Source organism: Vidua chalybeata, chromosome 2 (genome assembly GCF_026979565.1).
Source record: "Vidua chalybeata isolate OUT-0048 chromosome 2, bVidCha1 merged haplotype, whole genome shotgun sequence".
Classification (NCBI taxonomy): domain Eukaryota; kingdom Metazoa; phylum Chordata; class Aves; order Passeriformes; family Viduidae; genus Vidua; species Vidua chalybeata.
In genome coordinates, this window is record NC_071531.1 from 16,133,486 (window position 1) to 16,150,767 (window position 17,282).

Below are 17,282 nucleotides of genomic sequence, written 5' to 3' on the forward strand. Positions count from 1 at the left end.
GTACGGGCACCGGCAGGTGTGGCCGGAATGCGGCGTTGGAAACGGAAGCGGCTTCTCCGACGTGAGCAAGAAACTGTTTTGGATCAATGCGGCTGCGCGCTGGCCGCGGGGGCGCGCCCGGGAAACGGGAGCGTGGGGGCGGTGCCGCTCCTTCAGCAGCCACGGCTTGCTCGCAATTGTCCGCCAGCGAGCGAGCCAATTAGCCAGCCGAACAGCCGGTCCGCTTCCGCAGCAGCCACCGAGCCAGCTGCCCCATTCCCTCAGTCTGCGGCCAGGCCGTCCGCTCCCCTAGCAGCCAGCCAGCCTGCTAGCCAGTTGGCCCGCTCCCGCAGCAGCCCTGTCGTTCCCGCAGCAGGCAGCCAGCCAGCTGGCCCGCTCTGGGAGCAGCTAGTCCGTCGGGGGGCCCTTTCCTCCAGCAACCCGCCGGAGGTACGCTATCGGGCGCGGCTCTCGAGTTACGAAAATGCCCGGGCTTTCTCCGCGCCCCTCTCGGCTCCCTGGCGCTGCTACACTCAGTGCTAGCCGAGGCCAGGTTTAGCAAGCTCCGGTTCATGCAGTTTTTTTGGGCCCCTGGGGAATGCGGGGCCGCCGAGCTGCTCCCCGGGGCCCTGCGTGAGGGCAGAGACTGTTGCCTGTGCCATTCGCTGCAGTTGCTCTCAACGTTAGTACACGCTGCTCCAGGTTTCAGGGTACAAACCCGTCTGGTTCTTCTAGCACACCAACAACTTGAGTTTTGGTGGTCTGCAAAGCCCCCTATTTTTTGATTCGGGGCTGGGGATCAGCAGATCCAGGAGACACTCTGCCCAGATACTCCGTGGCTGTCCTCATGCTCCCCCCTGGAGGCACAAGAATCTCTCTGGGGATATTTGGGAAGTGGTGGGAAGAATCAAAGAATTAATTAGGTTGGAAAAGACAAATTTTGAGAGCATCCAGCCCAACCTGTGACCTGACACCATGTTATCAAGTAAACTATGGCACTAAGTCATACTAAGTTTTGTTTTAAAATGCCACTGGGGACAGTGACTCCACTATTTTCCTGGGCAGCCCATTACCAATGTCCCAAATACAGTGACATAGTGTAAGAATATTGGATGTGGATGGTTATGGGTCCTGATCTGCTCATGGCTTGGGGCAGCAAAGTGGCCTACAACAGCCTGCAGGATCAAAGAAAGTACAGTTCAGCAGCACTATGCAAGGCAAAAGAACAGCAATCTCTGCAGGTTCAACCAAGAGCTTTTAAAGAAAGTGAAGGAGATGTGTGGAAAGTTCTGTTTAGGAAATGAATAAAAATCAGGAAAAGGGGTGGATTGAAGTGAATTGGGCAGGAACAAGAGTATGGTGATAGTAAATGTTTTTCTAGCTTTTCTCTGAGATATGTGCATACATTTGTGTATGGGGGTCAGACGTGTCAGAGGGCCCACGGGCCCATGGTACAGTTCTGGAGTGAGTGCAGGTGTGTGAGTAAATGTGTGAGCACTAATGAAGGTAAAACTGGATGGTTCAGCAAGTAGAGGGGTGGCCCCAGAGTCAGAAGTGTGTTTAAATGTGGGACCATGGGACACCTTGCTACTGAGGACTAGGGGAGTCCTGGCCAGGTGCTGGAGGGACCACAGATCTGAGGGGGGTCTCAAGGGGTGAGGGGCGCATGTGTCTGAGAGTAAAATTGAAGTGTTATGGGGTATCTTGGGTGCCCTGGACAACACTGGCTCCAGGAGTCTCCTGAATTGCCTGCAGCTTGTCCTGTTTTTCCAGCAGAACAGGAGCCTGTGAGCACGCTGCCTTCTGTAGCTAAAGCAAGAAGGTTTTGTCAATAGGCTTCTCTTGATCAGACCATCTGTACTAAACATCAGTCACAAGATTCCCTTTGTTGCCTTGGTCTGCGATTCTTACTCACAGGCTTTATTTCTTTTCTGGTGGTAGTGGCACCTTTGGTGCAACTGGACCTTTATTCTCTTTGGCTTTTGGCTGGCTTTCCCTGTGCAAAACCTCTTGCCTCTTGTGCAGAGGCACCTGGGGGAATGAGGTGGGGAAAAAAGGGTGTCACTTGCTATCCCAAGCATGGATTACCCTCCCTTGCTCCTTTCCTTACAGCTGCTACCTTGTCCTTGATGGGGAACAGATAGATCCCATTGATCTTGAATTATTTCTGGTGACTGCTGCTGTCTCAGGGCAGTCAGACCTGGGTTCCAGCAGTCTATCTCCCTTTCTGACTCTCTAATACTCCTTAATATTTTTTAAAATTCTAACATTATTAATTAACAATTACAGTTGTTTCCCTTGCATGGTGCAAGAGACTGTTTTGAAGTGTCTAATTCTTATCAAAGATCTATCTCCAAACTATTCATCACTTCCTGTAGCACTGTCTTCTGAGGAGTCAACTCATTCCTCAGTCTCTGCAGAAGTGAAATGCAGTTTTTCAATAGTGACTGGGCTTTCATCTTCACACTCTACTCAGTGTTCAAAATGCAAAGACATATGGGTATTCTGGTTCTGTAGTAATGTGCACCATGCTCCTTTTTTCTCTTTCATGAGAACAATAATAGCTTTTTTCCTGTAATTTGCACATGTAGACCTTTCTGCAAATACTGACTGATGCAGCTCCATGTGAGGCAAATAAAGTTTGTCTCCCAAACAAGCACATTATGCTGATCCAGGGTAGAGTCTTCTGTTTTCTTAGTTTGAGCTACATCATCACATGGATGATTCCTAGAAGTAGTTTCAGAAGAACTAGAGCTTTCAGTAGAATTTTATTGTATTGACATTGTGTGGATTGGATGCATTCTCTAGCTGTATCCTGCTTTATATGCTTCTGCTTGCTGAGTGCTGCTTGATGCACTAACACAGGAGGTGATGTAGGGCTGCTGATGTTGGAGTTTCATGTAGGAATTCTGCACAGTAGGCAGTAAAGTCTTCAAGTTCTTTGCATGATCCAATACTTAATTGTATGTGTCTGCACAATTTCTGAATTGTTACATTTTCTGGATTGTCAGTTGCCAGACTGTTGACAGAATCTCAGGAGTATTATATTCATTGAGCCACACCTTCATCTTGAAAGGCTGGTAACCCAGACCTCTGGGTAAATCCAAACTCTATTTGCCAAGAGCTGTGCTGCTTTTGCATGATGTAGTTTACTTTTGTGATAAATAAAATTACTCACCCTTGGGTTCAATTCAGTTTCATTGTCAGTGGGTTTCACTCTATAAACTATAAATTCCTCAGCAGAGGTGGCAGACACTTAAACCTTGCCAGTAGTTAAAGCGGCTGACAGCTACTCTTGTTAGTAGCAACTTCTAGTAGTTAGTAGCTACTAACTTGTTTTGTTTAGTAGATTGATTTTGCCTTCATCTATATATTTAATTGTGGCCTTAAAGACAAAATTTTCTTCCTCATTTGGTGGAATTGCTAGCATATGAACCTTTTGAAAAGGGGTTTTGTCACATGGGGACTGCCTCGGGCAGGTCCTGTCGGGGTGCCCTCTGATCTGGGAACGTCTCTGCCCCAAGCCCTGCAAGCAGCTCCCCCAGCCGACCAGACTGATCCCGTGCCCGGATGTTGTAATAGATGCCTCACCAGATGGATGAGAGGACTCTTCACTTGGTAAATCCAGCTGGGTTTATTTAGGACAAGTCCGAGGGTCCAAGCAGGGTAGGAAGGAGGAGGGAAAGCAGGGTAGAAGCAGGAGCAGGCAGGCACACAGCCACAGCTGAAGGGGACCGGTGGCAAAGAGCCAGGAACAGGGGAGGGGGCTGGCTTATATAACTGAAGGGAGGTAGGCGGGGTAGGAGTGCAAACTGCCCAATGGGGTGAGAAGTCGGGGGGGGGGGTAGGAGTGAGGCGACTTAAGCTGAACCAATGGGGAGCAACGTGGGAGCGGTCTTCAGGGGGAGGACCAATGGGGAAACAGAGGATGCGGAGCTTTCCCAGAACTGGGGAGTGTACAACCGCTGATTAGCAGCAGAACATTTACATTGAAACAGGGAATGATGGGGAATTGTGCCAGTCTCTCGCCCTGACTTAAACAATAGTGTTCTCCCAGGGCATCCCAGCCCTGTCTTCCCCATAAGTGTCTCCTACCGTCACATAGTAAAATGCCAGCTTGTACGCATTATTGTTTATTACTCAACCAAAGTTTGCTGTATTTACAATGTGGAGAGGCAGTACTGTTGCCTGAATCAAGAAAGAAAAATGCTTTCCAGACAATATTAATATAGATAATACAAAAAGCAGATCTTTAATGGAAGCTTCCAGGTGCCCTCATGGCTATGGGCACAGGTGGAATCAGATTTGTACAATTTTTATAATGTCAATTAATTTATATATCTAACAAATATTGTCAAGTTAGTGCCCCATTGGAGCCCTCCCCTGATTTTTTAGCCCTCCATTTTATTATGGCTGTGATTTATGGTGCAAAACAAAGTGTCTTTGCTGGACTAAAAAGACTAAACAGAATCCTAAGTGTAGTAGAAGGGTTAGCTTACTGTTTTAAGAAGTAAGTGAAAAGGGTAGGAAGAGTATGAAAAGCTAGAACCATGTATCAGTAGTCTACAAAGCTACAAGTATATGAGAAATATACAGAAAGCAAAAATTTTTAGGCATCAGTACTATCACACTTTGTGGTGTTTGTATACTTTTATCTGGTATATTCTGGGTCATGTTTACTTGTAAATTAATTTGATGACAGTCTGGACACAAACCTCAAATATTTTAAGGTAGGCACAGAGTAGTCTTTAAAGTTTGTCATCTTCAGTTTGAGCATCTTGGCAGTAAAATCATGCAGTTCTTGTGTAATTCCAGCTTCTGTGTGCTTCAAATAGTGCAGAATCAGAGGTGCCTGACGTGTAGTGTTCTGTTAGCAGACTGATAGTGCCTTATGTATTCCTGATCTACAGAAGAATCATCTATCATATTCCACAAGTTGTCAGTCATGCTGTGTAGATGCTAACCAAAGATTCTTGGAGAAGGAAAACTGAAGTGGATCACACAAGTTGCATCTGTAATTCCCAAAGACTATAGGCAGTCATCTGTTAGAACTAACATAACAGGAGTGCCAGAATTTCCTTTATTTTTTGTTCTCTACAGAAACAGAGGAACTTGTTATGTTAGTTGTATGTCCATACAACATTTTGTATGGATGTAAGGAAGCAGTCCCTGAAAAGAATGATTTGGGAAGAGGTCTTCAGAGGCTGTAGAAGCTAAATGGGGTGCGTCTGCGCGGCAGATGTTGCCTGGACGGCCACCTTCCCAAGAGTGTCTCCCCAGGAAAGGATGGATAGCCCAGTTGAGTGCCAGACGCTCGCACTGCCAGTTGTTGTATATATGCTGACAGATGGAAGCAGGAGAGGCTCTCTGTATTGGATTCCCGCAACTGTTTAATGACAGGTGCACTGAAGGGGTCCAGGGACAGCAAAGATCCCCTAACAGGGGAGGGTCCAGGGTTTTTAGCCAGCCCAGAGTAGGGGGGGGTATTACAACGTGAGGGCCAATAGGTGAAGGGATAAGGGGAGGTACAAAGGCGGGATCAGAGGAAGTCAACCAATGAGTAGAGAGGGGGGAAGTGACAACCAGTGTGAACCAATAGGGAGGTAGAGAACAATGAACTTTCTAGAACTGGGGAAGGGAACAAGGGTGATGTCATTAGAGCTAATTAACATAAAACCCAGAGAACTCTGGGAGAAAGCTCCAAAGTGTCACTCAGACTTAAACCATGGCGTCCTCCCAAGGCATCTCAGTCTCTCCTTCATCTGTGTGGGATACTACAATGGAGTACCAAGAAACAGCTTAAGACGTGAAGTAGCAGAGTGAGAGCTGAAATGAAATAGGCAGGAGATTGTGCTCCTTTTAAATGCCTTTATTAGTGATCAGCTGAGGTGGGGGCCTGACGGATCGTGCGCATGCTGCTGTTGCTTCCTGGAGTGGCACGGAGGAGGAGGTGTGCAGCTTTGTCCGCTTTGAAAACAGGCAGAGCTGGGGATTCAGTCCTCGTGGGAGCGGCAGGAGATTCCACAGTTCGAGTTGCCACTTGAGGTCCTTACTCCAGCTGACATCTCCCTAGGCTAGAGTGAGAAGTTAAAAAGGTCCCAGTACACACCAGACCAAGTTGCTCACCTCCAGGAGTCACTTGGGTTGTTTAATTCTGCGGTTGCTTGTTGCTTTAGGGGTTTTCCTTGCTGGGCTCGGCATGTTTGCACATTTGCATACAACCTCCGATGTCACTTCTTCCTCACGGTCCAGGGTGCCATTTTCCAGGAAGCAGCAGGGGTGATCCAAGACCCGACGAAGGGAGATTTCTAACTACTAACAACAGGTAATGAACAACAGACAATTAGATAACAACAGGTAGGAAAACTGTAATTGGATAATAAAGCTGGTAACAATGGGTTTTACTTATCAACTCTATAACCTTTAAAAATGGACAACTTGTTTTATTCCTAACAAGAGCTATGAGATACTTCAGTTGGCAGAGCATCTGACTGCTGCTGAGTAAGCCTTTAATGACTACAAAAAGAAGGTACTTCCTAAAAGGAGAGAATTTAAAGGATGAGCATTAAATACTACTAATAGTATAATAGTCCTGTGCGAGCCTTTTAAATATGTAAATCAACTTAACTACTGAGGCATAGAATACTATATTCTTAGAGATTTTTAGAACGTCCTATGCATCTAAAAATAGTTTTCTAGTTGATGTGAGAGATGAAATAGCATTTTGCTTCAGCCCAAAAGGAGTACAGAGCAGAAGTAGGAAAAGCATTAATTCTATTTTTTTTTCTTGTTACCTATAGTTTAGATGTAGTTTGATCTGTTTCTTGCACCTGTTAAGCCTTGTTGGGAACCAGTAAAGAAGCGAAGTTGAAGATAAAACCAAAAGAGGGAGAAGGATGCAGGGGAGAGGAAAGGTTCTGGGGGAAGGGTAGGCAGTTGGGAGAGAATGTAAGTCCCTGAGTACCCAACCAATGGGGAAGGGGACAGGGACCCCCCCCTTGGCTGCGAAAGGGTATAACAAGGTTGTCTCTGTTGAGGCAGGGACAGAATGAAAAGACTCGGTTCAGAAGGCAGAAGAATAATCTTTATTACAGGAAGTAGTGTTCCTTTTTATAACCAGAATCACTTAAGTGAAATATGATTGGTGGCAAAGTGAAAATCTTTCACACCATTGATGCACTGTGAATAGCACACTGTGGTAGAACATATCTATAAACAACATGAACAGAAAGAGAGATAATAATTGTTTTCATTCCTTCTCCTAACTTTCCCAGGCTAGGCCTGGGAGAATTCTCTTTTCTCTCTGACTGAACTGATAATATCCACAATAGGTTGCCATTTTAATGAAGTGTGTGTGTGTCCACCTCTTAGAGGAGAGAAACAAATTGGACTCAGCTGATTTGTTGATACTAATAAATAATTTTTGCTTCAAAGACTTGGTCCTCTCTCAATTCTATTGGAAAATTAGTTATTTCTCACAATTTGGAGACTTGTCCAGGATCCTTAACTTTTGGCCCTGCAGGGTAGGACATCAAGAGGGGGAAGGTGTTACCTTACTGAGTTTAGCAGCTCTTGACTTGTTGTCATACCTTGTGAGACATGCAGGTGAGACCTGGATAGGGGACTCTAGAAGAAAAAAGGGGAAAGGAAGAGAGGGAGAGAGTAAAGTTTACACACGGTAGTTGGTAACACCTGTGGGTGCACAGGACCCACATAAGAAAAGTGACTGTTAAGCATTACCTGGGTGGTCTGGGGGGAGCAGGACTAAGTGTGTGCATTTGAGACAAGGAATCCCCTGTGAAGGAACCTTCTAACTGCAGTTCCTTCATTCCGGAAGGGATACAGCCAGTGAAGAGACAAAGCGAGTCGTATCTGCAAGAGTCCTGTGGGAATACTGTGAGATGGGAAATAGCTGCAGTGGAAAGACTAAGAGGAGTGGAGGTTGAAAGGCTCCACTCTAAGCATACCTCCTGACAGTCCTTTGGGGAGGATGCTCAGAGACTGGGGACAAGAGGAATTGTCTTGTACTCAGGGGAAGGATAGAGAAAAATGACTCAATATTGCATATTTGAATTAACTAAAGAGCCCATTAGATCAGACCAATTATACTGGTCCAGATACAGGTCTTTGGAAGATGGGATGTGTCAGGCTTTAAATCTATATGTGAACACAAAAGAGTCTTGGGACCAAGAAGAGAGGGATTGTGCTGCTTGTTGGAAGGGATATTTGTCCATGTTTGTGACTCAAGACTTGAAGAAGACTAGACTGTTGTGGTGTGTTTTTTCTTTAATGGTTTGTTCCTTTCACCCTATATTGTTAGTTCATTCCTAAGTTGTTTCCTCCCCCTAAATTGTCAGTCCTGATCCAGACCTACCCTTTATTCCAGAATATTCCCTGTCACTCCACCTACCCAGCTGTCAATCCCTCCTTGTACCAACCCCCTGTTTGGACCTCTCCTTTGGAAATCCCCTAATCCTCGAGGCCCCATTGGTTTCATTCCAGTGGCCAACAGAGTGGTGAGTTATCCTGACAGCCTGGGAGCTCATAGGTGGAGTTGTTATTGTTGGTTTACTTTTCTGCTATGGACAATGTTTGTTATTGTTTTTGGTGTGAGGGGGTGAGGGTGCACCCCTCCTTGACGTCAGCTGCCCCTGTGTTGAAGAAGCACGCCACTTTTTGATTGGTGGTGCTCCCAGGGGGGAAGTGGCAGACTGGGAGTCACAAAGCTAAAAGCTGCCTAATTGGCTGTGCATAGCACCCTGTCACCCCAGGTAGTGTGAAGAAGGGGGGTTGGTGCCCTGAGGGGAAAGGGAGTTGAAGGTGGTCACTCACTGGACCCTTTTCTTTTAAGTTCCACATTTTACCGCAGGGGAGGGTGGATTGTTGCTGTGCTGACTAGATGGGTGTGTGACTCTTGACACAGCAGAGGGAGGTTTATAATCAAGTCGTGGGTACATTGATGGGATGTGGGAAGAAGTTTAGTAAGGGGTTGTTAAAAAGGTTCACTCGCTGGCTGTTCCTCCACTTTCTGACGTGTCTCTCGAGGATGTTTGGACCATCCTCTTTTGGGACCAGGTCGGTGTTAAATTAATGGATTTAACAAAGAGGGGTAGAATTGCATCAGGCTGCAGCAGGATTGTGAGCAAACAGCTGTGAGAACAGCTGGACAGGAAAGCCAGGCCCATGGACAGGTGCAGCAGGAGCAAAGGCTGGATGAGAAGAGTCAGCGAAGAGTGGGCGAGAGGCCAAGGGCTAGGGTGCAGGGCTTGGAGGCAGTCATTTGGGCAGTTCGTAGGTGGCAGGGCTCAGGAAGGAGGGACTGGATTCAGCAGGCTCTGGTGGGTTCATGTGAAGCACTCCATAATTGTTTATATACCACATAGTTCCTCCCATGGTCTGGTCACCCGAGAAGAATTACTGGATAGTCTGGAGGGTTGCCCCACTGTAGGGGGGAGCAGTTTAGAGTCTGGTAGCAGAGGCATTCTTCTTCCCTGATAGGCTGCCAGAAAACATCCCCAGAGATAGAACCCTTCTCTATTTCCTAAAGGGGGTGCTTGCTCAGAGACAGTCCTCAGCAGTCCCCTCCCCTTCATGGGGACTTACTGCCTGTGTACTTGCTCACATGTCACATTTCCTAGAGCATGTGTCCTTCTGCTACTTTGCCATTTGATACCTGTCTTGCTTTGAAAGATGGGTGTTTGCCACCAAAGGTGGAAACCTCCCTTGGAATGGAGGATATGACTCCCTTCCCTCTGAATTATTATAACTTTGAAATTTAGGGGTTTTCAGGCAAAGATGGGAAAAGGAATAAATGTTTTTTACTAGTATGTATATGTATAATAAGGCAAACAAACAATAACAATGACAACAACCACAAACAAAACCAGAAACCCAGTGACAGCGTTCTCTTGGATGTCAGGCACTTTCCCCTTCAGTGCAGTTCCAGGCACAGCCGGCACATGCGCTGTGAGAGAGAGAGAGAGAGAGAGAGCGCTAGAGGCTGTGCCCAGCCCCTTCCCCCAGCCCAAAATCTTACAGTAACTGCCACTCCTAAGGGAAAAACCCCTCAGGCAGGAGAGTAGCAGCTAGCTACACTCCTCCCCCTCCTCTATGGTTACATTCCTCTGTGTCTCTGAAGTACCGGTTGTTATTGTTTCTTACCAACAAATGATAGAAAATTCCCTTAGAGAAAGAAAACAAAAGGAAAAAATCCTAACTCCCTAACAACAACAAATACCAAATTTACAACCACAGTCACAAATCACAGTTTATAACCACAGTTCAAGAAATAAAACTCAACAATGTTGAGTATTATTACTTCAAAATTCAGTTGGTACCTCACAGTAGTGGTGGTAACAGCAGGAGAGGAGGAAGAAAAACAGGAACCTTTGCAAGGTGTTTGCAACACCTTTAAATGTGTTAAATGTGGCCACTCGGGAGTTAAAAGTTCTCTTCAGAGAAGCTGGGATTTGAGGGATGGTAGAGACTTGTGAGCTGTGGAGTGCATGCCTTCATCACCACCCTCTACCCCCACTTCATCTGAGAGCTAACAAGGCTCTATGGGAGACATGGCATATAGATTATGTAAGTCCTTTCAAGGAAACAGAAAGAAAACAAGTGCTGGTCAGGATGGAGGTAGTTTCAGGTCTTGTTGACACTGAAGCAGTAGGATGGTCTATTGACAAAGGATAGTAAAAGTGCTGAAGTGATGGTTCAGTTACTTGCCAAACCCAAGTCTATCCAATATGACAGCAGTAGTTATTTTCGGTTTGGTTTGAAAGACAGGTGTCTGGCAAGGAAGGCAGGAGCCTCCCTTGGAATGGAAAATGTAAACCTCTTCCCTCCGAATTAGTATAATTTTGAAATTAAGGGGCTTTCAGGCAAAGATATGAGAATAGGAATAACAGTTCTTTACTAGTATGTATATGTATAACAAGGCAAATAAACAACAACTACAGCATTAACAACAGACAGAACCACAAACCCCGTCCCAGCCTTCTCAGCCGCTGGCATATTCCCCTTCGGTGCAGTTCCGGTCACAGCCGGCAGGGGCGCTGTAGAGTGGCACCCAGTGGGCAGGGCCGGTGCGGTGATTCCCCCGCGTCTGCAGGGGGCGCTGTGGCGCGAGCTCGGGAAGCACGTGGCAACGAGACGGGAAGGGATAGAAGAGAGAAGAGAGGCTTCGCTTCACAAACCCTGGGGTGGCCGATCCCCGTGCTCCAGGAGGGCTCTCAGAAGCAGCAAGCCGGGATGGCAGGATGTCTCGGCAGGCAGAGTGTAGGAGCATTGGTTGGTAGGACGGTCAGGGCGGACAGAGACGAGAGATCTCTGAAGCCATGTCTTGGAACATGCGGTTTACTATAAAGGGTGTGGGTGCAAGGGCCCTGCTAGCCACAGCTGGGAGCAGGCCCGAAAGACCAAGAGAGAGAGAGGCAAGAGAGGCAAGAGCAAGAGAGTAAGAGAGCAAGAGAGGGAAGTTCCCATTACAATACAATGAATCTTCTGTGCTGAATATTCTAATTTTCACTAACCAATCTAGTACAAGATAAAAATCCTATAGCATTTACATACAGCCTATAAGAATCATGACATTACCATACTGCATTACATTTTAAACCCTAAAAGCTACTTTTTGGACCCCTTCTGCCCAGCTAGTAGGGTCTGCTCTGACCCTTGGACCTGCCTGCAAGCAGAGGGTATTGTTTCATCAAAAGGGGATTACCTTCAGCCGGCCATACCATTGTTTTCCAGTTGTTCAGTAACTAAGGCTTGGTATCTCAAAGCTTGCTTTCATTTCAATCTTGCTTATAGTTTCTATATTCTCAAAAGCTTTTGCCAGGCAGTCATATTTATAAAGGCTTTCCTGTTTCATCTTCCCCAACAGCAGAGGGTGTTGGGCTACAGTGCAGTGAAAACTCGGAGCAGTGCCGAAGAAGCAGTGGGAGCAGAGCAGCAATAGCCCAGCAGGGCAAGGAGAGGCGAGCTCATGATCCTGGGTACCCAAGCAGATGAGGTAGGTCCCTCTTTTAGTGAGGTGGGTGTTAATAAGGTCCCAGTTCAGTGGCTGTTCAGACAAGCAGAGCCTCACCCCCAGCAGAAGCAGCAGCTCTGGGCTGGGCTCCGGTGGCAGCAGCAAATTCCTTTCCCCAAGCAGCAGCTCCAACTGTCCCTGAAGCCAAGAGGGAGAGAGAGCAAGCCAGCAGCTGCCCCAACCCCGTCTTTTATCAGCCCAATTTTCGTGGTATCTCTGCCCCTTGGAGAGAAACTCCTGGATAAGAGAAGTGCAACCAGATGCCCTCCTCTCCCATGCTTGGCCACTTCTTTTGTTTTTCTTAAGTTCCCGGTTGTTTGTGTTTCCTAGCAACTTATGGGTAAAATTCTATAACTAAAAAGGAACAAAAGGAAAGAAATCTAACCCCCAGCAATTTTACTAAGAATGGGATAATCTGTGGGCACAAATTTGTTGCAGCCTAATGGAAGACAATAGTCCTTGAAAAGATCAAGGAAATTGCAACCAGGTATCTAAGAAGTTTCACTTAGGCTTTCCTATGATTTGATTGGTGGTACCCGCCATGAGAGAATAATGAATACTGAGAGAGCAAGAATATTTTGAAACAGACTACAGTGGGATCCGCAATTGGGGATTCCTTCTTCCTTTCATCCTCTCCTGAATAGGTCAATCCATGGGCTGTTCAGAAATATTTAAATCATTGCTGCGACAGGCTGTTTAACCTATCATAAGATTTAAATAATTGCTTCCATAAATAAAACTTATTGATTGATTATTTGGCATTGTTTCACTATAATTTAGCTCAAGGATATCCCAAATATATCTTCTAGGATCTAACATTTTGTATCTATGCCAGACCAGGTGGCCCAGGATTGTCCTCTTGGGAGATGACACCTTGCATATATAAAAAGCACTGGGTATATTTTATGTAGTCTAATGTTTAGTCTTTTCTTCACTGAGCATGAAGAAATATAGATGTACAGTGGGCAGATGGAAAACCAGCTTGTGTCTGCCCTTCTGGGTTAAGCTTTTCCTGCAGATCTTGCTTACCTGTGTTTTTTGGATGGGAAAGGTACACAAGACCACAGGAAATTATCTACATAATCATTAACTATGTGACTGTTTGGTTAAACGTTATGCCAACTGAGTCACACTTCGAGACTACTCTAAGGGGTACCACATGATTGGGGCAATCCTCATATTGTTGCAAACTATCATTGCAGTTAACCCTACAGCAGCATTCCCCAAAGTTCCTCTTTTGTCACGCTTTCTATAACACCAGACCTGCACATTTCAGCCTTTTTTCCATATCTGTTTTTTAAGCACCAAGTACAGTGTTTCAAGGCTACTTAAAAGATGACAGCTGGAACCAAAGTTGCATGATGTACATTTTCATATCCATTTTCAAAGAGACCTGTGAGGGGCTGTTTAAACACTTAGCTTCCATGTCCTGACATCTCAATCTTCTGATAACTGAACCATTTTAAAATGAAGTAGTGTTTGCTCTTCAGAGTTTGTATTCATGATCTGTATGATTATGAATGCCTCCCCTTTTTCCCAAAGCTTGCTTTATCTGATAAGATCCAGCCCCTGGATTCTCTGTGTCTTGAGTCTGAAGTGTTGCAATTTGTTTCCTTTTCCAGCTGAAGATAAGGTACTGGTCTCTCCACCATTTTTCATCCCAGCTTTCTTTCTCTTAAGCTTTTCTTACATGTAAAAGTCATGGGGCGAATTCAGCAGTTACGAGATTCTGGCAAAGTTGTACTGGTGAGCACTTAAAATCAGTGACATTTTGGAGAGACATTTTCCTTTACTCAGTTTTTGGGAAAAAAAAATCAGTTGAAGAGAAAGCAGGATTAAACAGGTTTGAAATGTGTAATGTGCTGAAGGTGACCTTGGGAAATAGCATACTTGTAGTCTGTAGATCAGACTTCACATCTCATTACAAGAAAGTAAAGAGAACATGTCATTTAATTGCAGTCACGTTTATTTGCAGTTTCTATACACACTTTCTAGGTAATCAAACTTTTCCAACACATTTTTTGAGAGGGGTTCACAATGAAACTGTCACTGTTTTTACTAAAAATAAATACAAGACTTAAAGTGTTGCACAGCTCTAAAATATACAAAGGCTTGGATTTAATGTAAACTTTGAAAACATTTTACAAAAGAAACCATATTTGCAACGATTTAAAAAGTTCGTATTTACAAATATTACAAAAATACAAAATGGATGCAAGTCCATAAACCATTGTCTTTTCTGCCAGCATGAACTGGTGCTAGTACCAAAATAGTTACACTGTAACCTTCTTAATTTTTTTTTAAATTCTTTAAGTCATAACCTACAGTATTTCTCTATCTGCCACCATTGCAGCAAATGCACTCAATCACTGACCTTTGGCAAAAGCAAATGTATGCTTTATTTGCTACAACTATCCCTTGCCCTCTATGCTGTCACAACAACAAAAACAGAAAGGCAAAAAAAAAAAAAAAGAAAAAAAGAAGAAAAGGGGAAAATGTTACTTTTCAGAACACAGCTGTATAACTTAAGAAGTAATTTTCATAATACCAGTGCAAGCAACAGAACAGTAGGTTGAAATGACGGTTCAGCAGTTACCTGATGCACGTACTGTACCCTGTTTCAAGAGGTGAGTGATGTTCCCTTTGCTCTATGGCCTGTCCTCTGGTGCCTTAATGGCACGCTTGGAATGCTACAGGTCTCCCTGCCATTCATCTTCCTCTGACTCCCACATTTGTTCTCAGCTCTTGTTCATAGAGAATTTAGAATCTCTCTGTTTGGGTTTTAATCTGCTAAATAGAAATTAGAAAATTAAGCAAAAGGTGACTATACTGCAATGGGATTGTTCTGTGTTCGTTCTGTATGTGAAATATTGCCTCGTTATTGTGGTAAAAAAAACACCCTAGTGTATATGTATTTATGTAGGGCGTCTATGAAGTTATTGATTAGTAATAAAAAATGGTATCATCAAAGTCAATTCAGCTGTACTCTCTTTACTGTTTTGAATGACTAATGAATTCAGGATTATTAAACATTTTGTAAAAGTGCTCCTGGTAAATTTTTTGTGGAAAACGACTGAAGAAGATAAACTAAGGATTTTCTGCCCATTACTTAAACTAGGTTTTCTCATACTCTCCAGAAGGTGGTTTGTTATATGCTAAACATTTCCTCCTAAAACATTCTCATTCATTCACTTCACTTGTATTCAGACTTATTTTTCTAGCTAAGCTACTAATGTGATTAGCCTTTTGTTTCCAAAACCTTTCTCCCATTACCTTTTTAAAAACTGTTTTAGACAATTTTGCAGCCCTTCAACTGATGGATCATCCCTCATCCCAACACACCTATCACATGCACAGTGACTCTACCTCATCAACTGAATGCAACCAGGCTACATAGGAGGACAGTAGGAAACTCAGAATAATACCTGTCTTGTGGTAAGCACTAGACAAAATCAGATGTGCGCCTTCTGGGGAATAATATTTCGGATATGTTAAACTGTTCTGATTTGCTTTGACTCCTTGAAATTGTAAGAGTTTTAGGTAGAACCTTCCTCTTTAAAACATGATCTGCCTTTTTAAATAACTCTCAGCTTTATGCATTACATGATTAAAAGAAAAAAAAAAAAACAACTAATTCACACATCCTGCCTCCCAGTCCTTTACTTCTGCTTAAAGCCAGCTTTTAGCCAATTCATTTATACCACAGAATGCTCTTTCTGCCATCCTACTTGACCTGTCCTACTGCACACCCCATTCCTCCTTCACTATTTTCTCTGCACTAACCTTTCCTCCGTTCCGAACTGTATCCTACAGCAACCAATACAAACTGCATGAGTTTTGAATAAAGAGGGCCTTGTACTCTAAGTAGCACAGATGGAGCTACATCAGTGGAAATTGTGGTGGCCCAAAGGAGAATCAGGCCTGTTGGTTTTATTCTGTTTAAAAATTAAAAGTATAAAGCAACTCATGGGTTATTGTGGTTTTAAGATGAGAATATTCAAGTAACTTCAAGTAATTCAGCTTTTATCTCCCTGCCTTCATTTGTATCAAAGCAGCTACTTCGATTTGTCTCCTTTCCCACCCCAACCCAGTCCCTCACCCTGTTCTGTGTTTCTGGTAAACCCAGACAAAATCCCTACTGTACGTGGCTGGCACAATGAACTGGAGCTTTCCCCTTCTCAGCTCAGCAATGAACATAAATAATGCATACACATACCTATTTCCCAGCTACGTTTTCACAGTGTCATTTTTGTAAATATTTAGGTAGCATGAATCTCATCAGCACAAAGAGAAAGCTTCACTGAAAACTCATTGCAGATATTTACTGATAAATCGAAAGCGCTTCTTGCATGCTTATAATTTATTTGTTTCCTTTGCGAACCAGAAACTAATTGTGTTTAAAGATTATAGGTACCAGGTTATGACTGTGTTATGTATCCCAATAGACTAATAGGAATATGAAAGTTAAGTACTGTTTCCTCTCACATCTGTCCTCTCTGAAGCAATCCCTGCAAGCATAAATGCCCAGGGGAGGCTGTGGGGTGGGACCCTTTGGGGCTTTGCATCAGACCCAGCTTTGTTCTGTCAGAAACATACTCATCTTCCCCACCAATCCTCACGGTAACCCTCCCAGCTGTGCTTTCCAGTTAGCTTCTTTGGAGCTGCCTTAGAAAGACAAATGGTTTCTTTAATCCCCTCACAGTCAGACTTTCCATTTCCTTAACTAAGCTGGAAAACTTCTGCTTTCCACTGCTCAATGCCATCCTTCAGGCCTGTCACACTGAAAGTGGTTATTGGTGGCCATGTTTTATGTTTGATATGAAAATGGTATTCACAGAATACAGTTATTATAATTGAATTCATTTGTCTTCTATAAACAAAGTTGTTACACAGTAAATCGTTTGCCATGTCCGCATTCTATTTACAAATTTTTATCAAAAATATGGTATTTACATATGTTTTGTTAATTTTTCTAAAGTTTGTTTCAGCTCATTTTACTGTAGAAAAATACCAATTCTCAAGAGCATTTTCTTTTCTTTTTGTTCTTTTTTTTTTTTTTTTTTGTTTTCTCCCTAGGGAAGCACTACAGTGAGGGATTTGTTTCTAGATGGGCAGCTTCTAGGAAAAAAACCCACCCAAAGTCACCTTTAACTCTATGGAAAGTGAATAGCCTTGAAATCTACAGTGACAGTGGAAATGAGAGTGGGATAAACCAAATGAAGCCAAAAGAAAACAGAACCGGCATAGCATATCTTCATCCTTTTAGAAAATG

At 44.1% G+C, this 17,282-nt stretch overlaps 1 protein-coding gene across 4 annotated transcripts; it reads left to right on the forward strand.

Annotated features, from left to right (window-relative positions):
• Positions 1–27: 27 nt before the first annotated feature.
• LOC128782879 (uncharacterized) lies at positions 28–17,169 on the forward strand. 4 transcript variants are annotated; one of them, XM_053933386.1, is made up of 4 exons: positions 28–429; positions 11,864–11,992; positions 15,304–15,445; positions 17,087–17,167. In XM_053933386.1, the coding sequence occupies exons 1-2, from the start codon at positions 28–30 to the stop codon at positions 11,936–11,938; spliced, it is 477 nt and encodes a 158-aa protein (XP_053789361.1). In that variant the 3' UTR covers positions 11,939–11,992; positions 15,304–15,445; positions 17,087–17,167. The 4 variants fall into 4 exon arrangements, 2 of the variants coding, with proteins under 2 accessions (XP_053789361.1, XP_053789369.1); XR_008428915.1 differs by lacking the exon at positions 28–429 and adding an exon at positions 10,986–11,256; XR_008428916.1 differs by lacking the exon at positions 28–429 and adding an exon at positions 10,986–11,256 and having other exon boundaries at positions 11,867–11,992.
• Positions 17,170–17,282: the final 113 nt, after the last annotated feature.

Excerpts from the sequence above, each read along its gene's own strand:
- LOC128782879 (XM_053933394.1), top strand. The coding sequence starts at position 28 with ATGCGGCGTTGGAAACGGAAGCGGCTTCTCCGACGTGAGCAAGAAACT. Across the intron at positions 430-11,863 it reads CCTCCAGCAACCCGCCGGAG|CAGAGGGTGTTGGGCTACAG; the intron begins GTACGCTATCGG and ends CTTCCCCAACAG.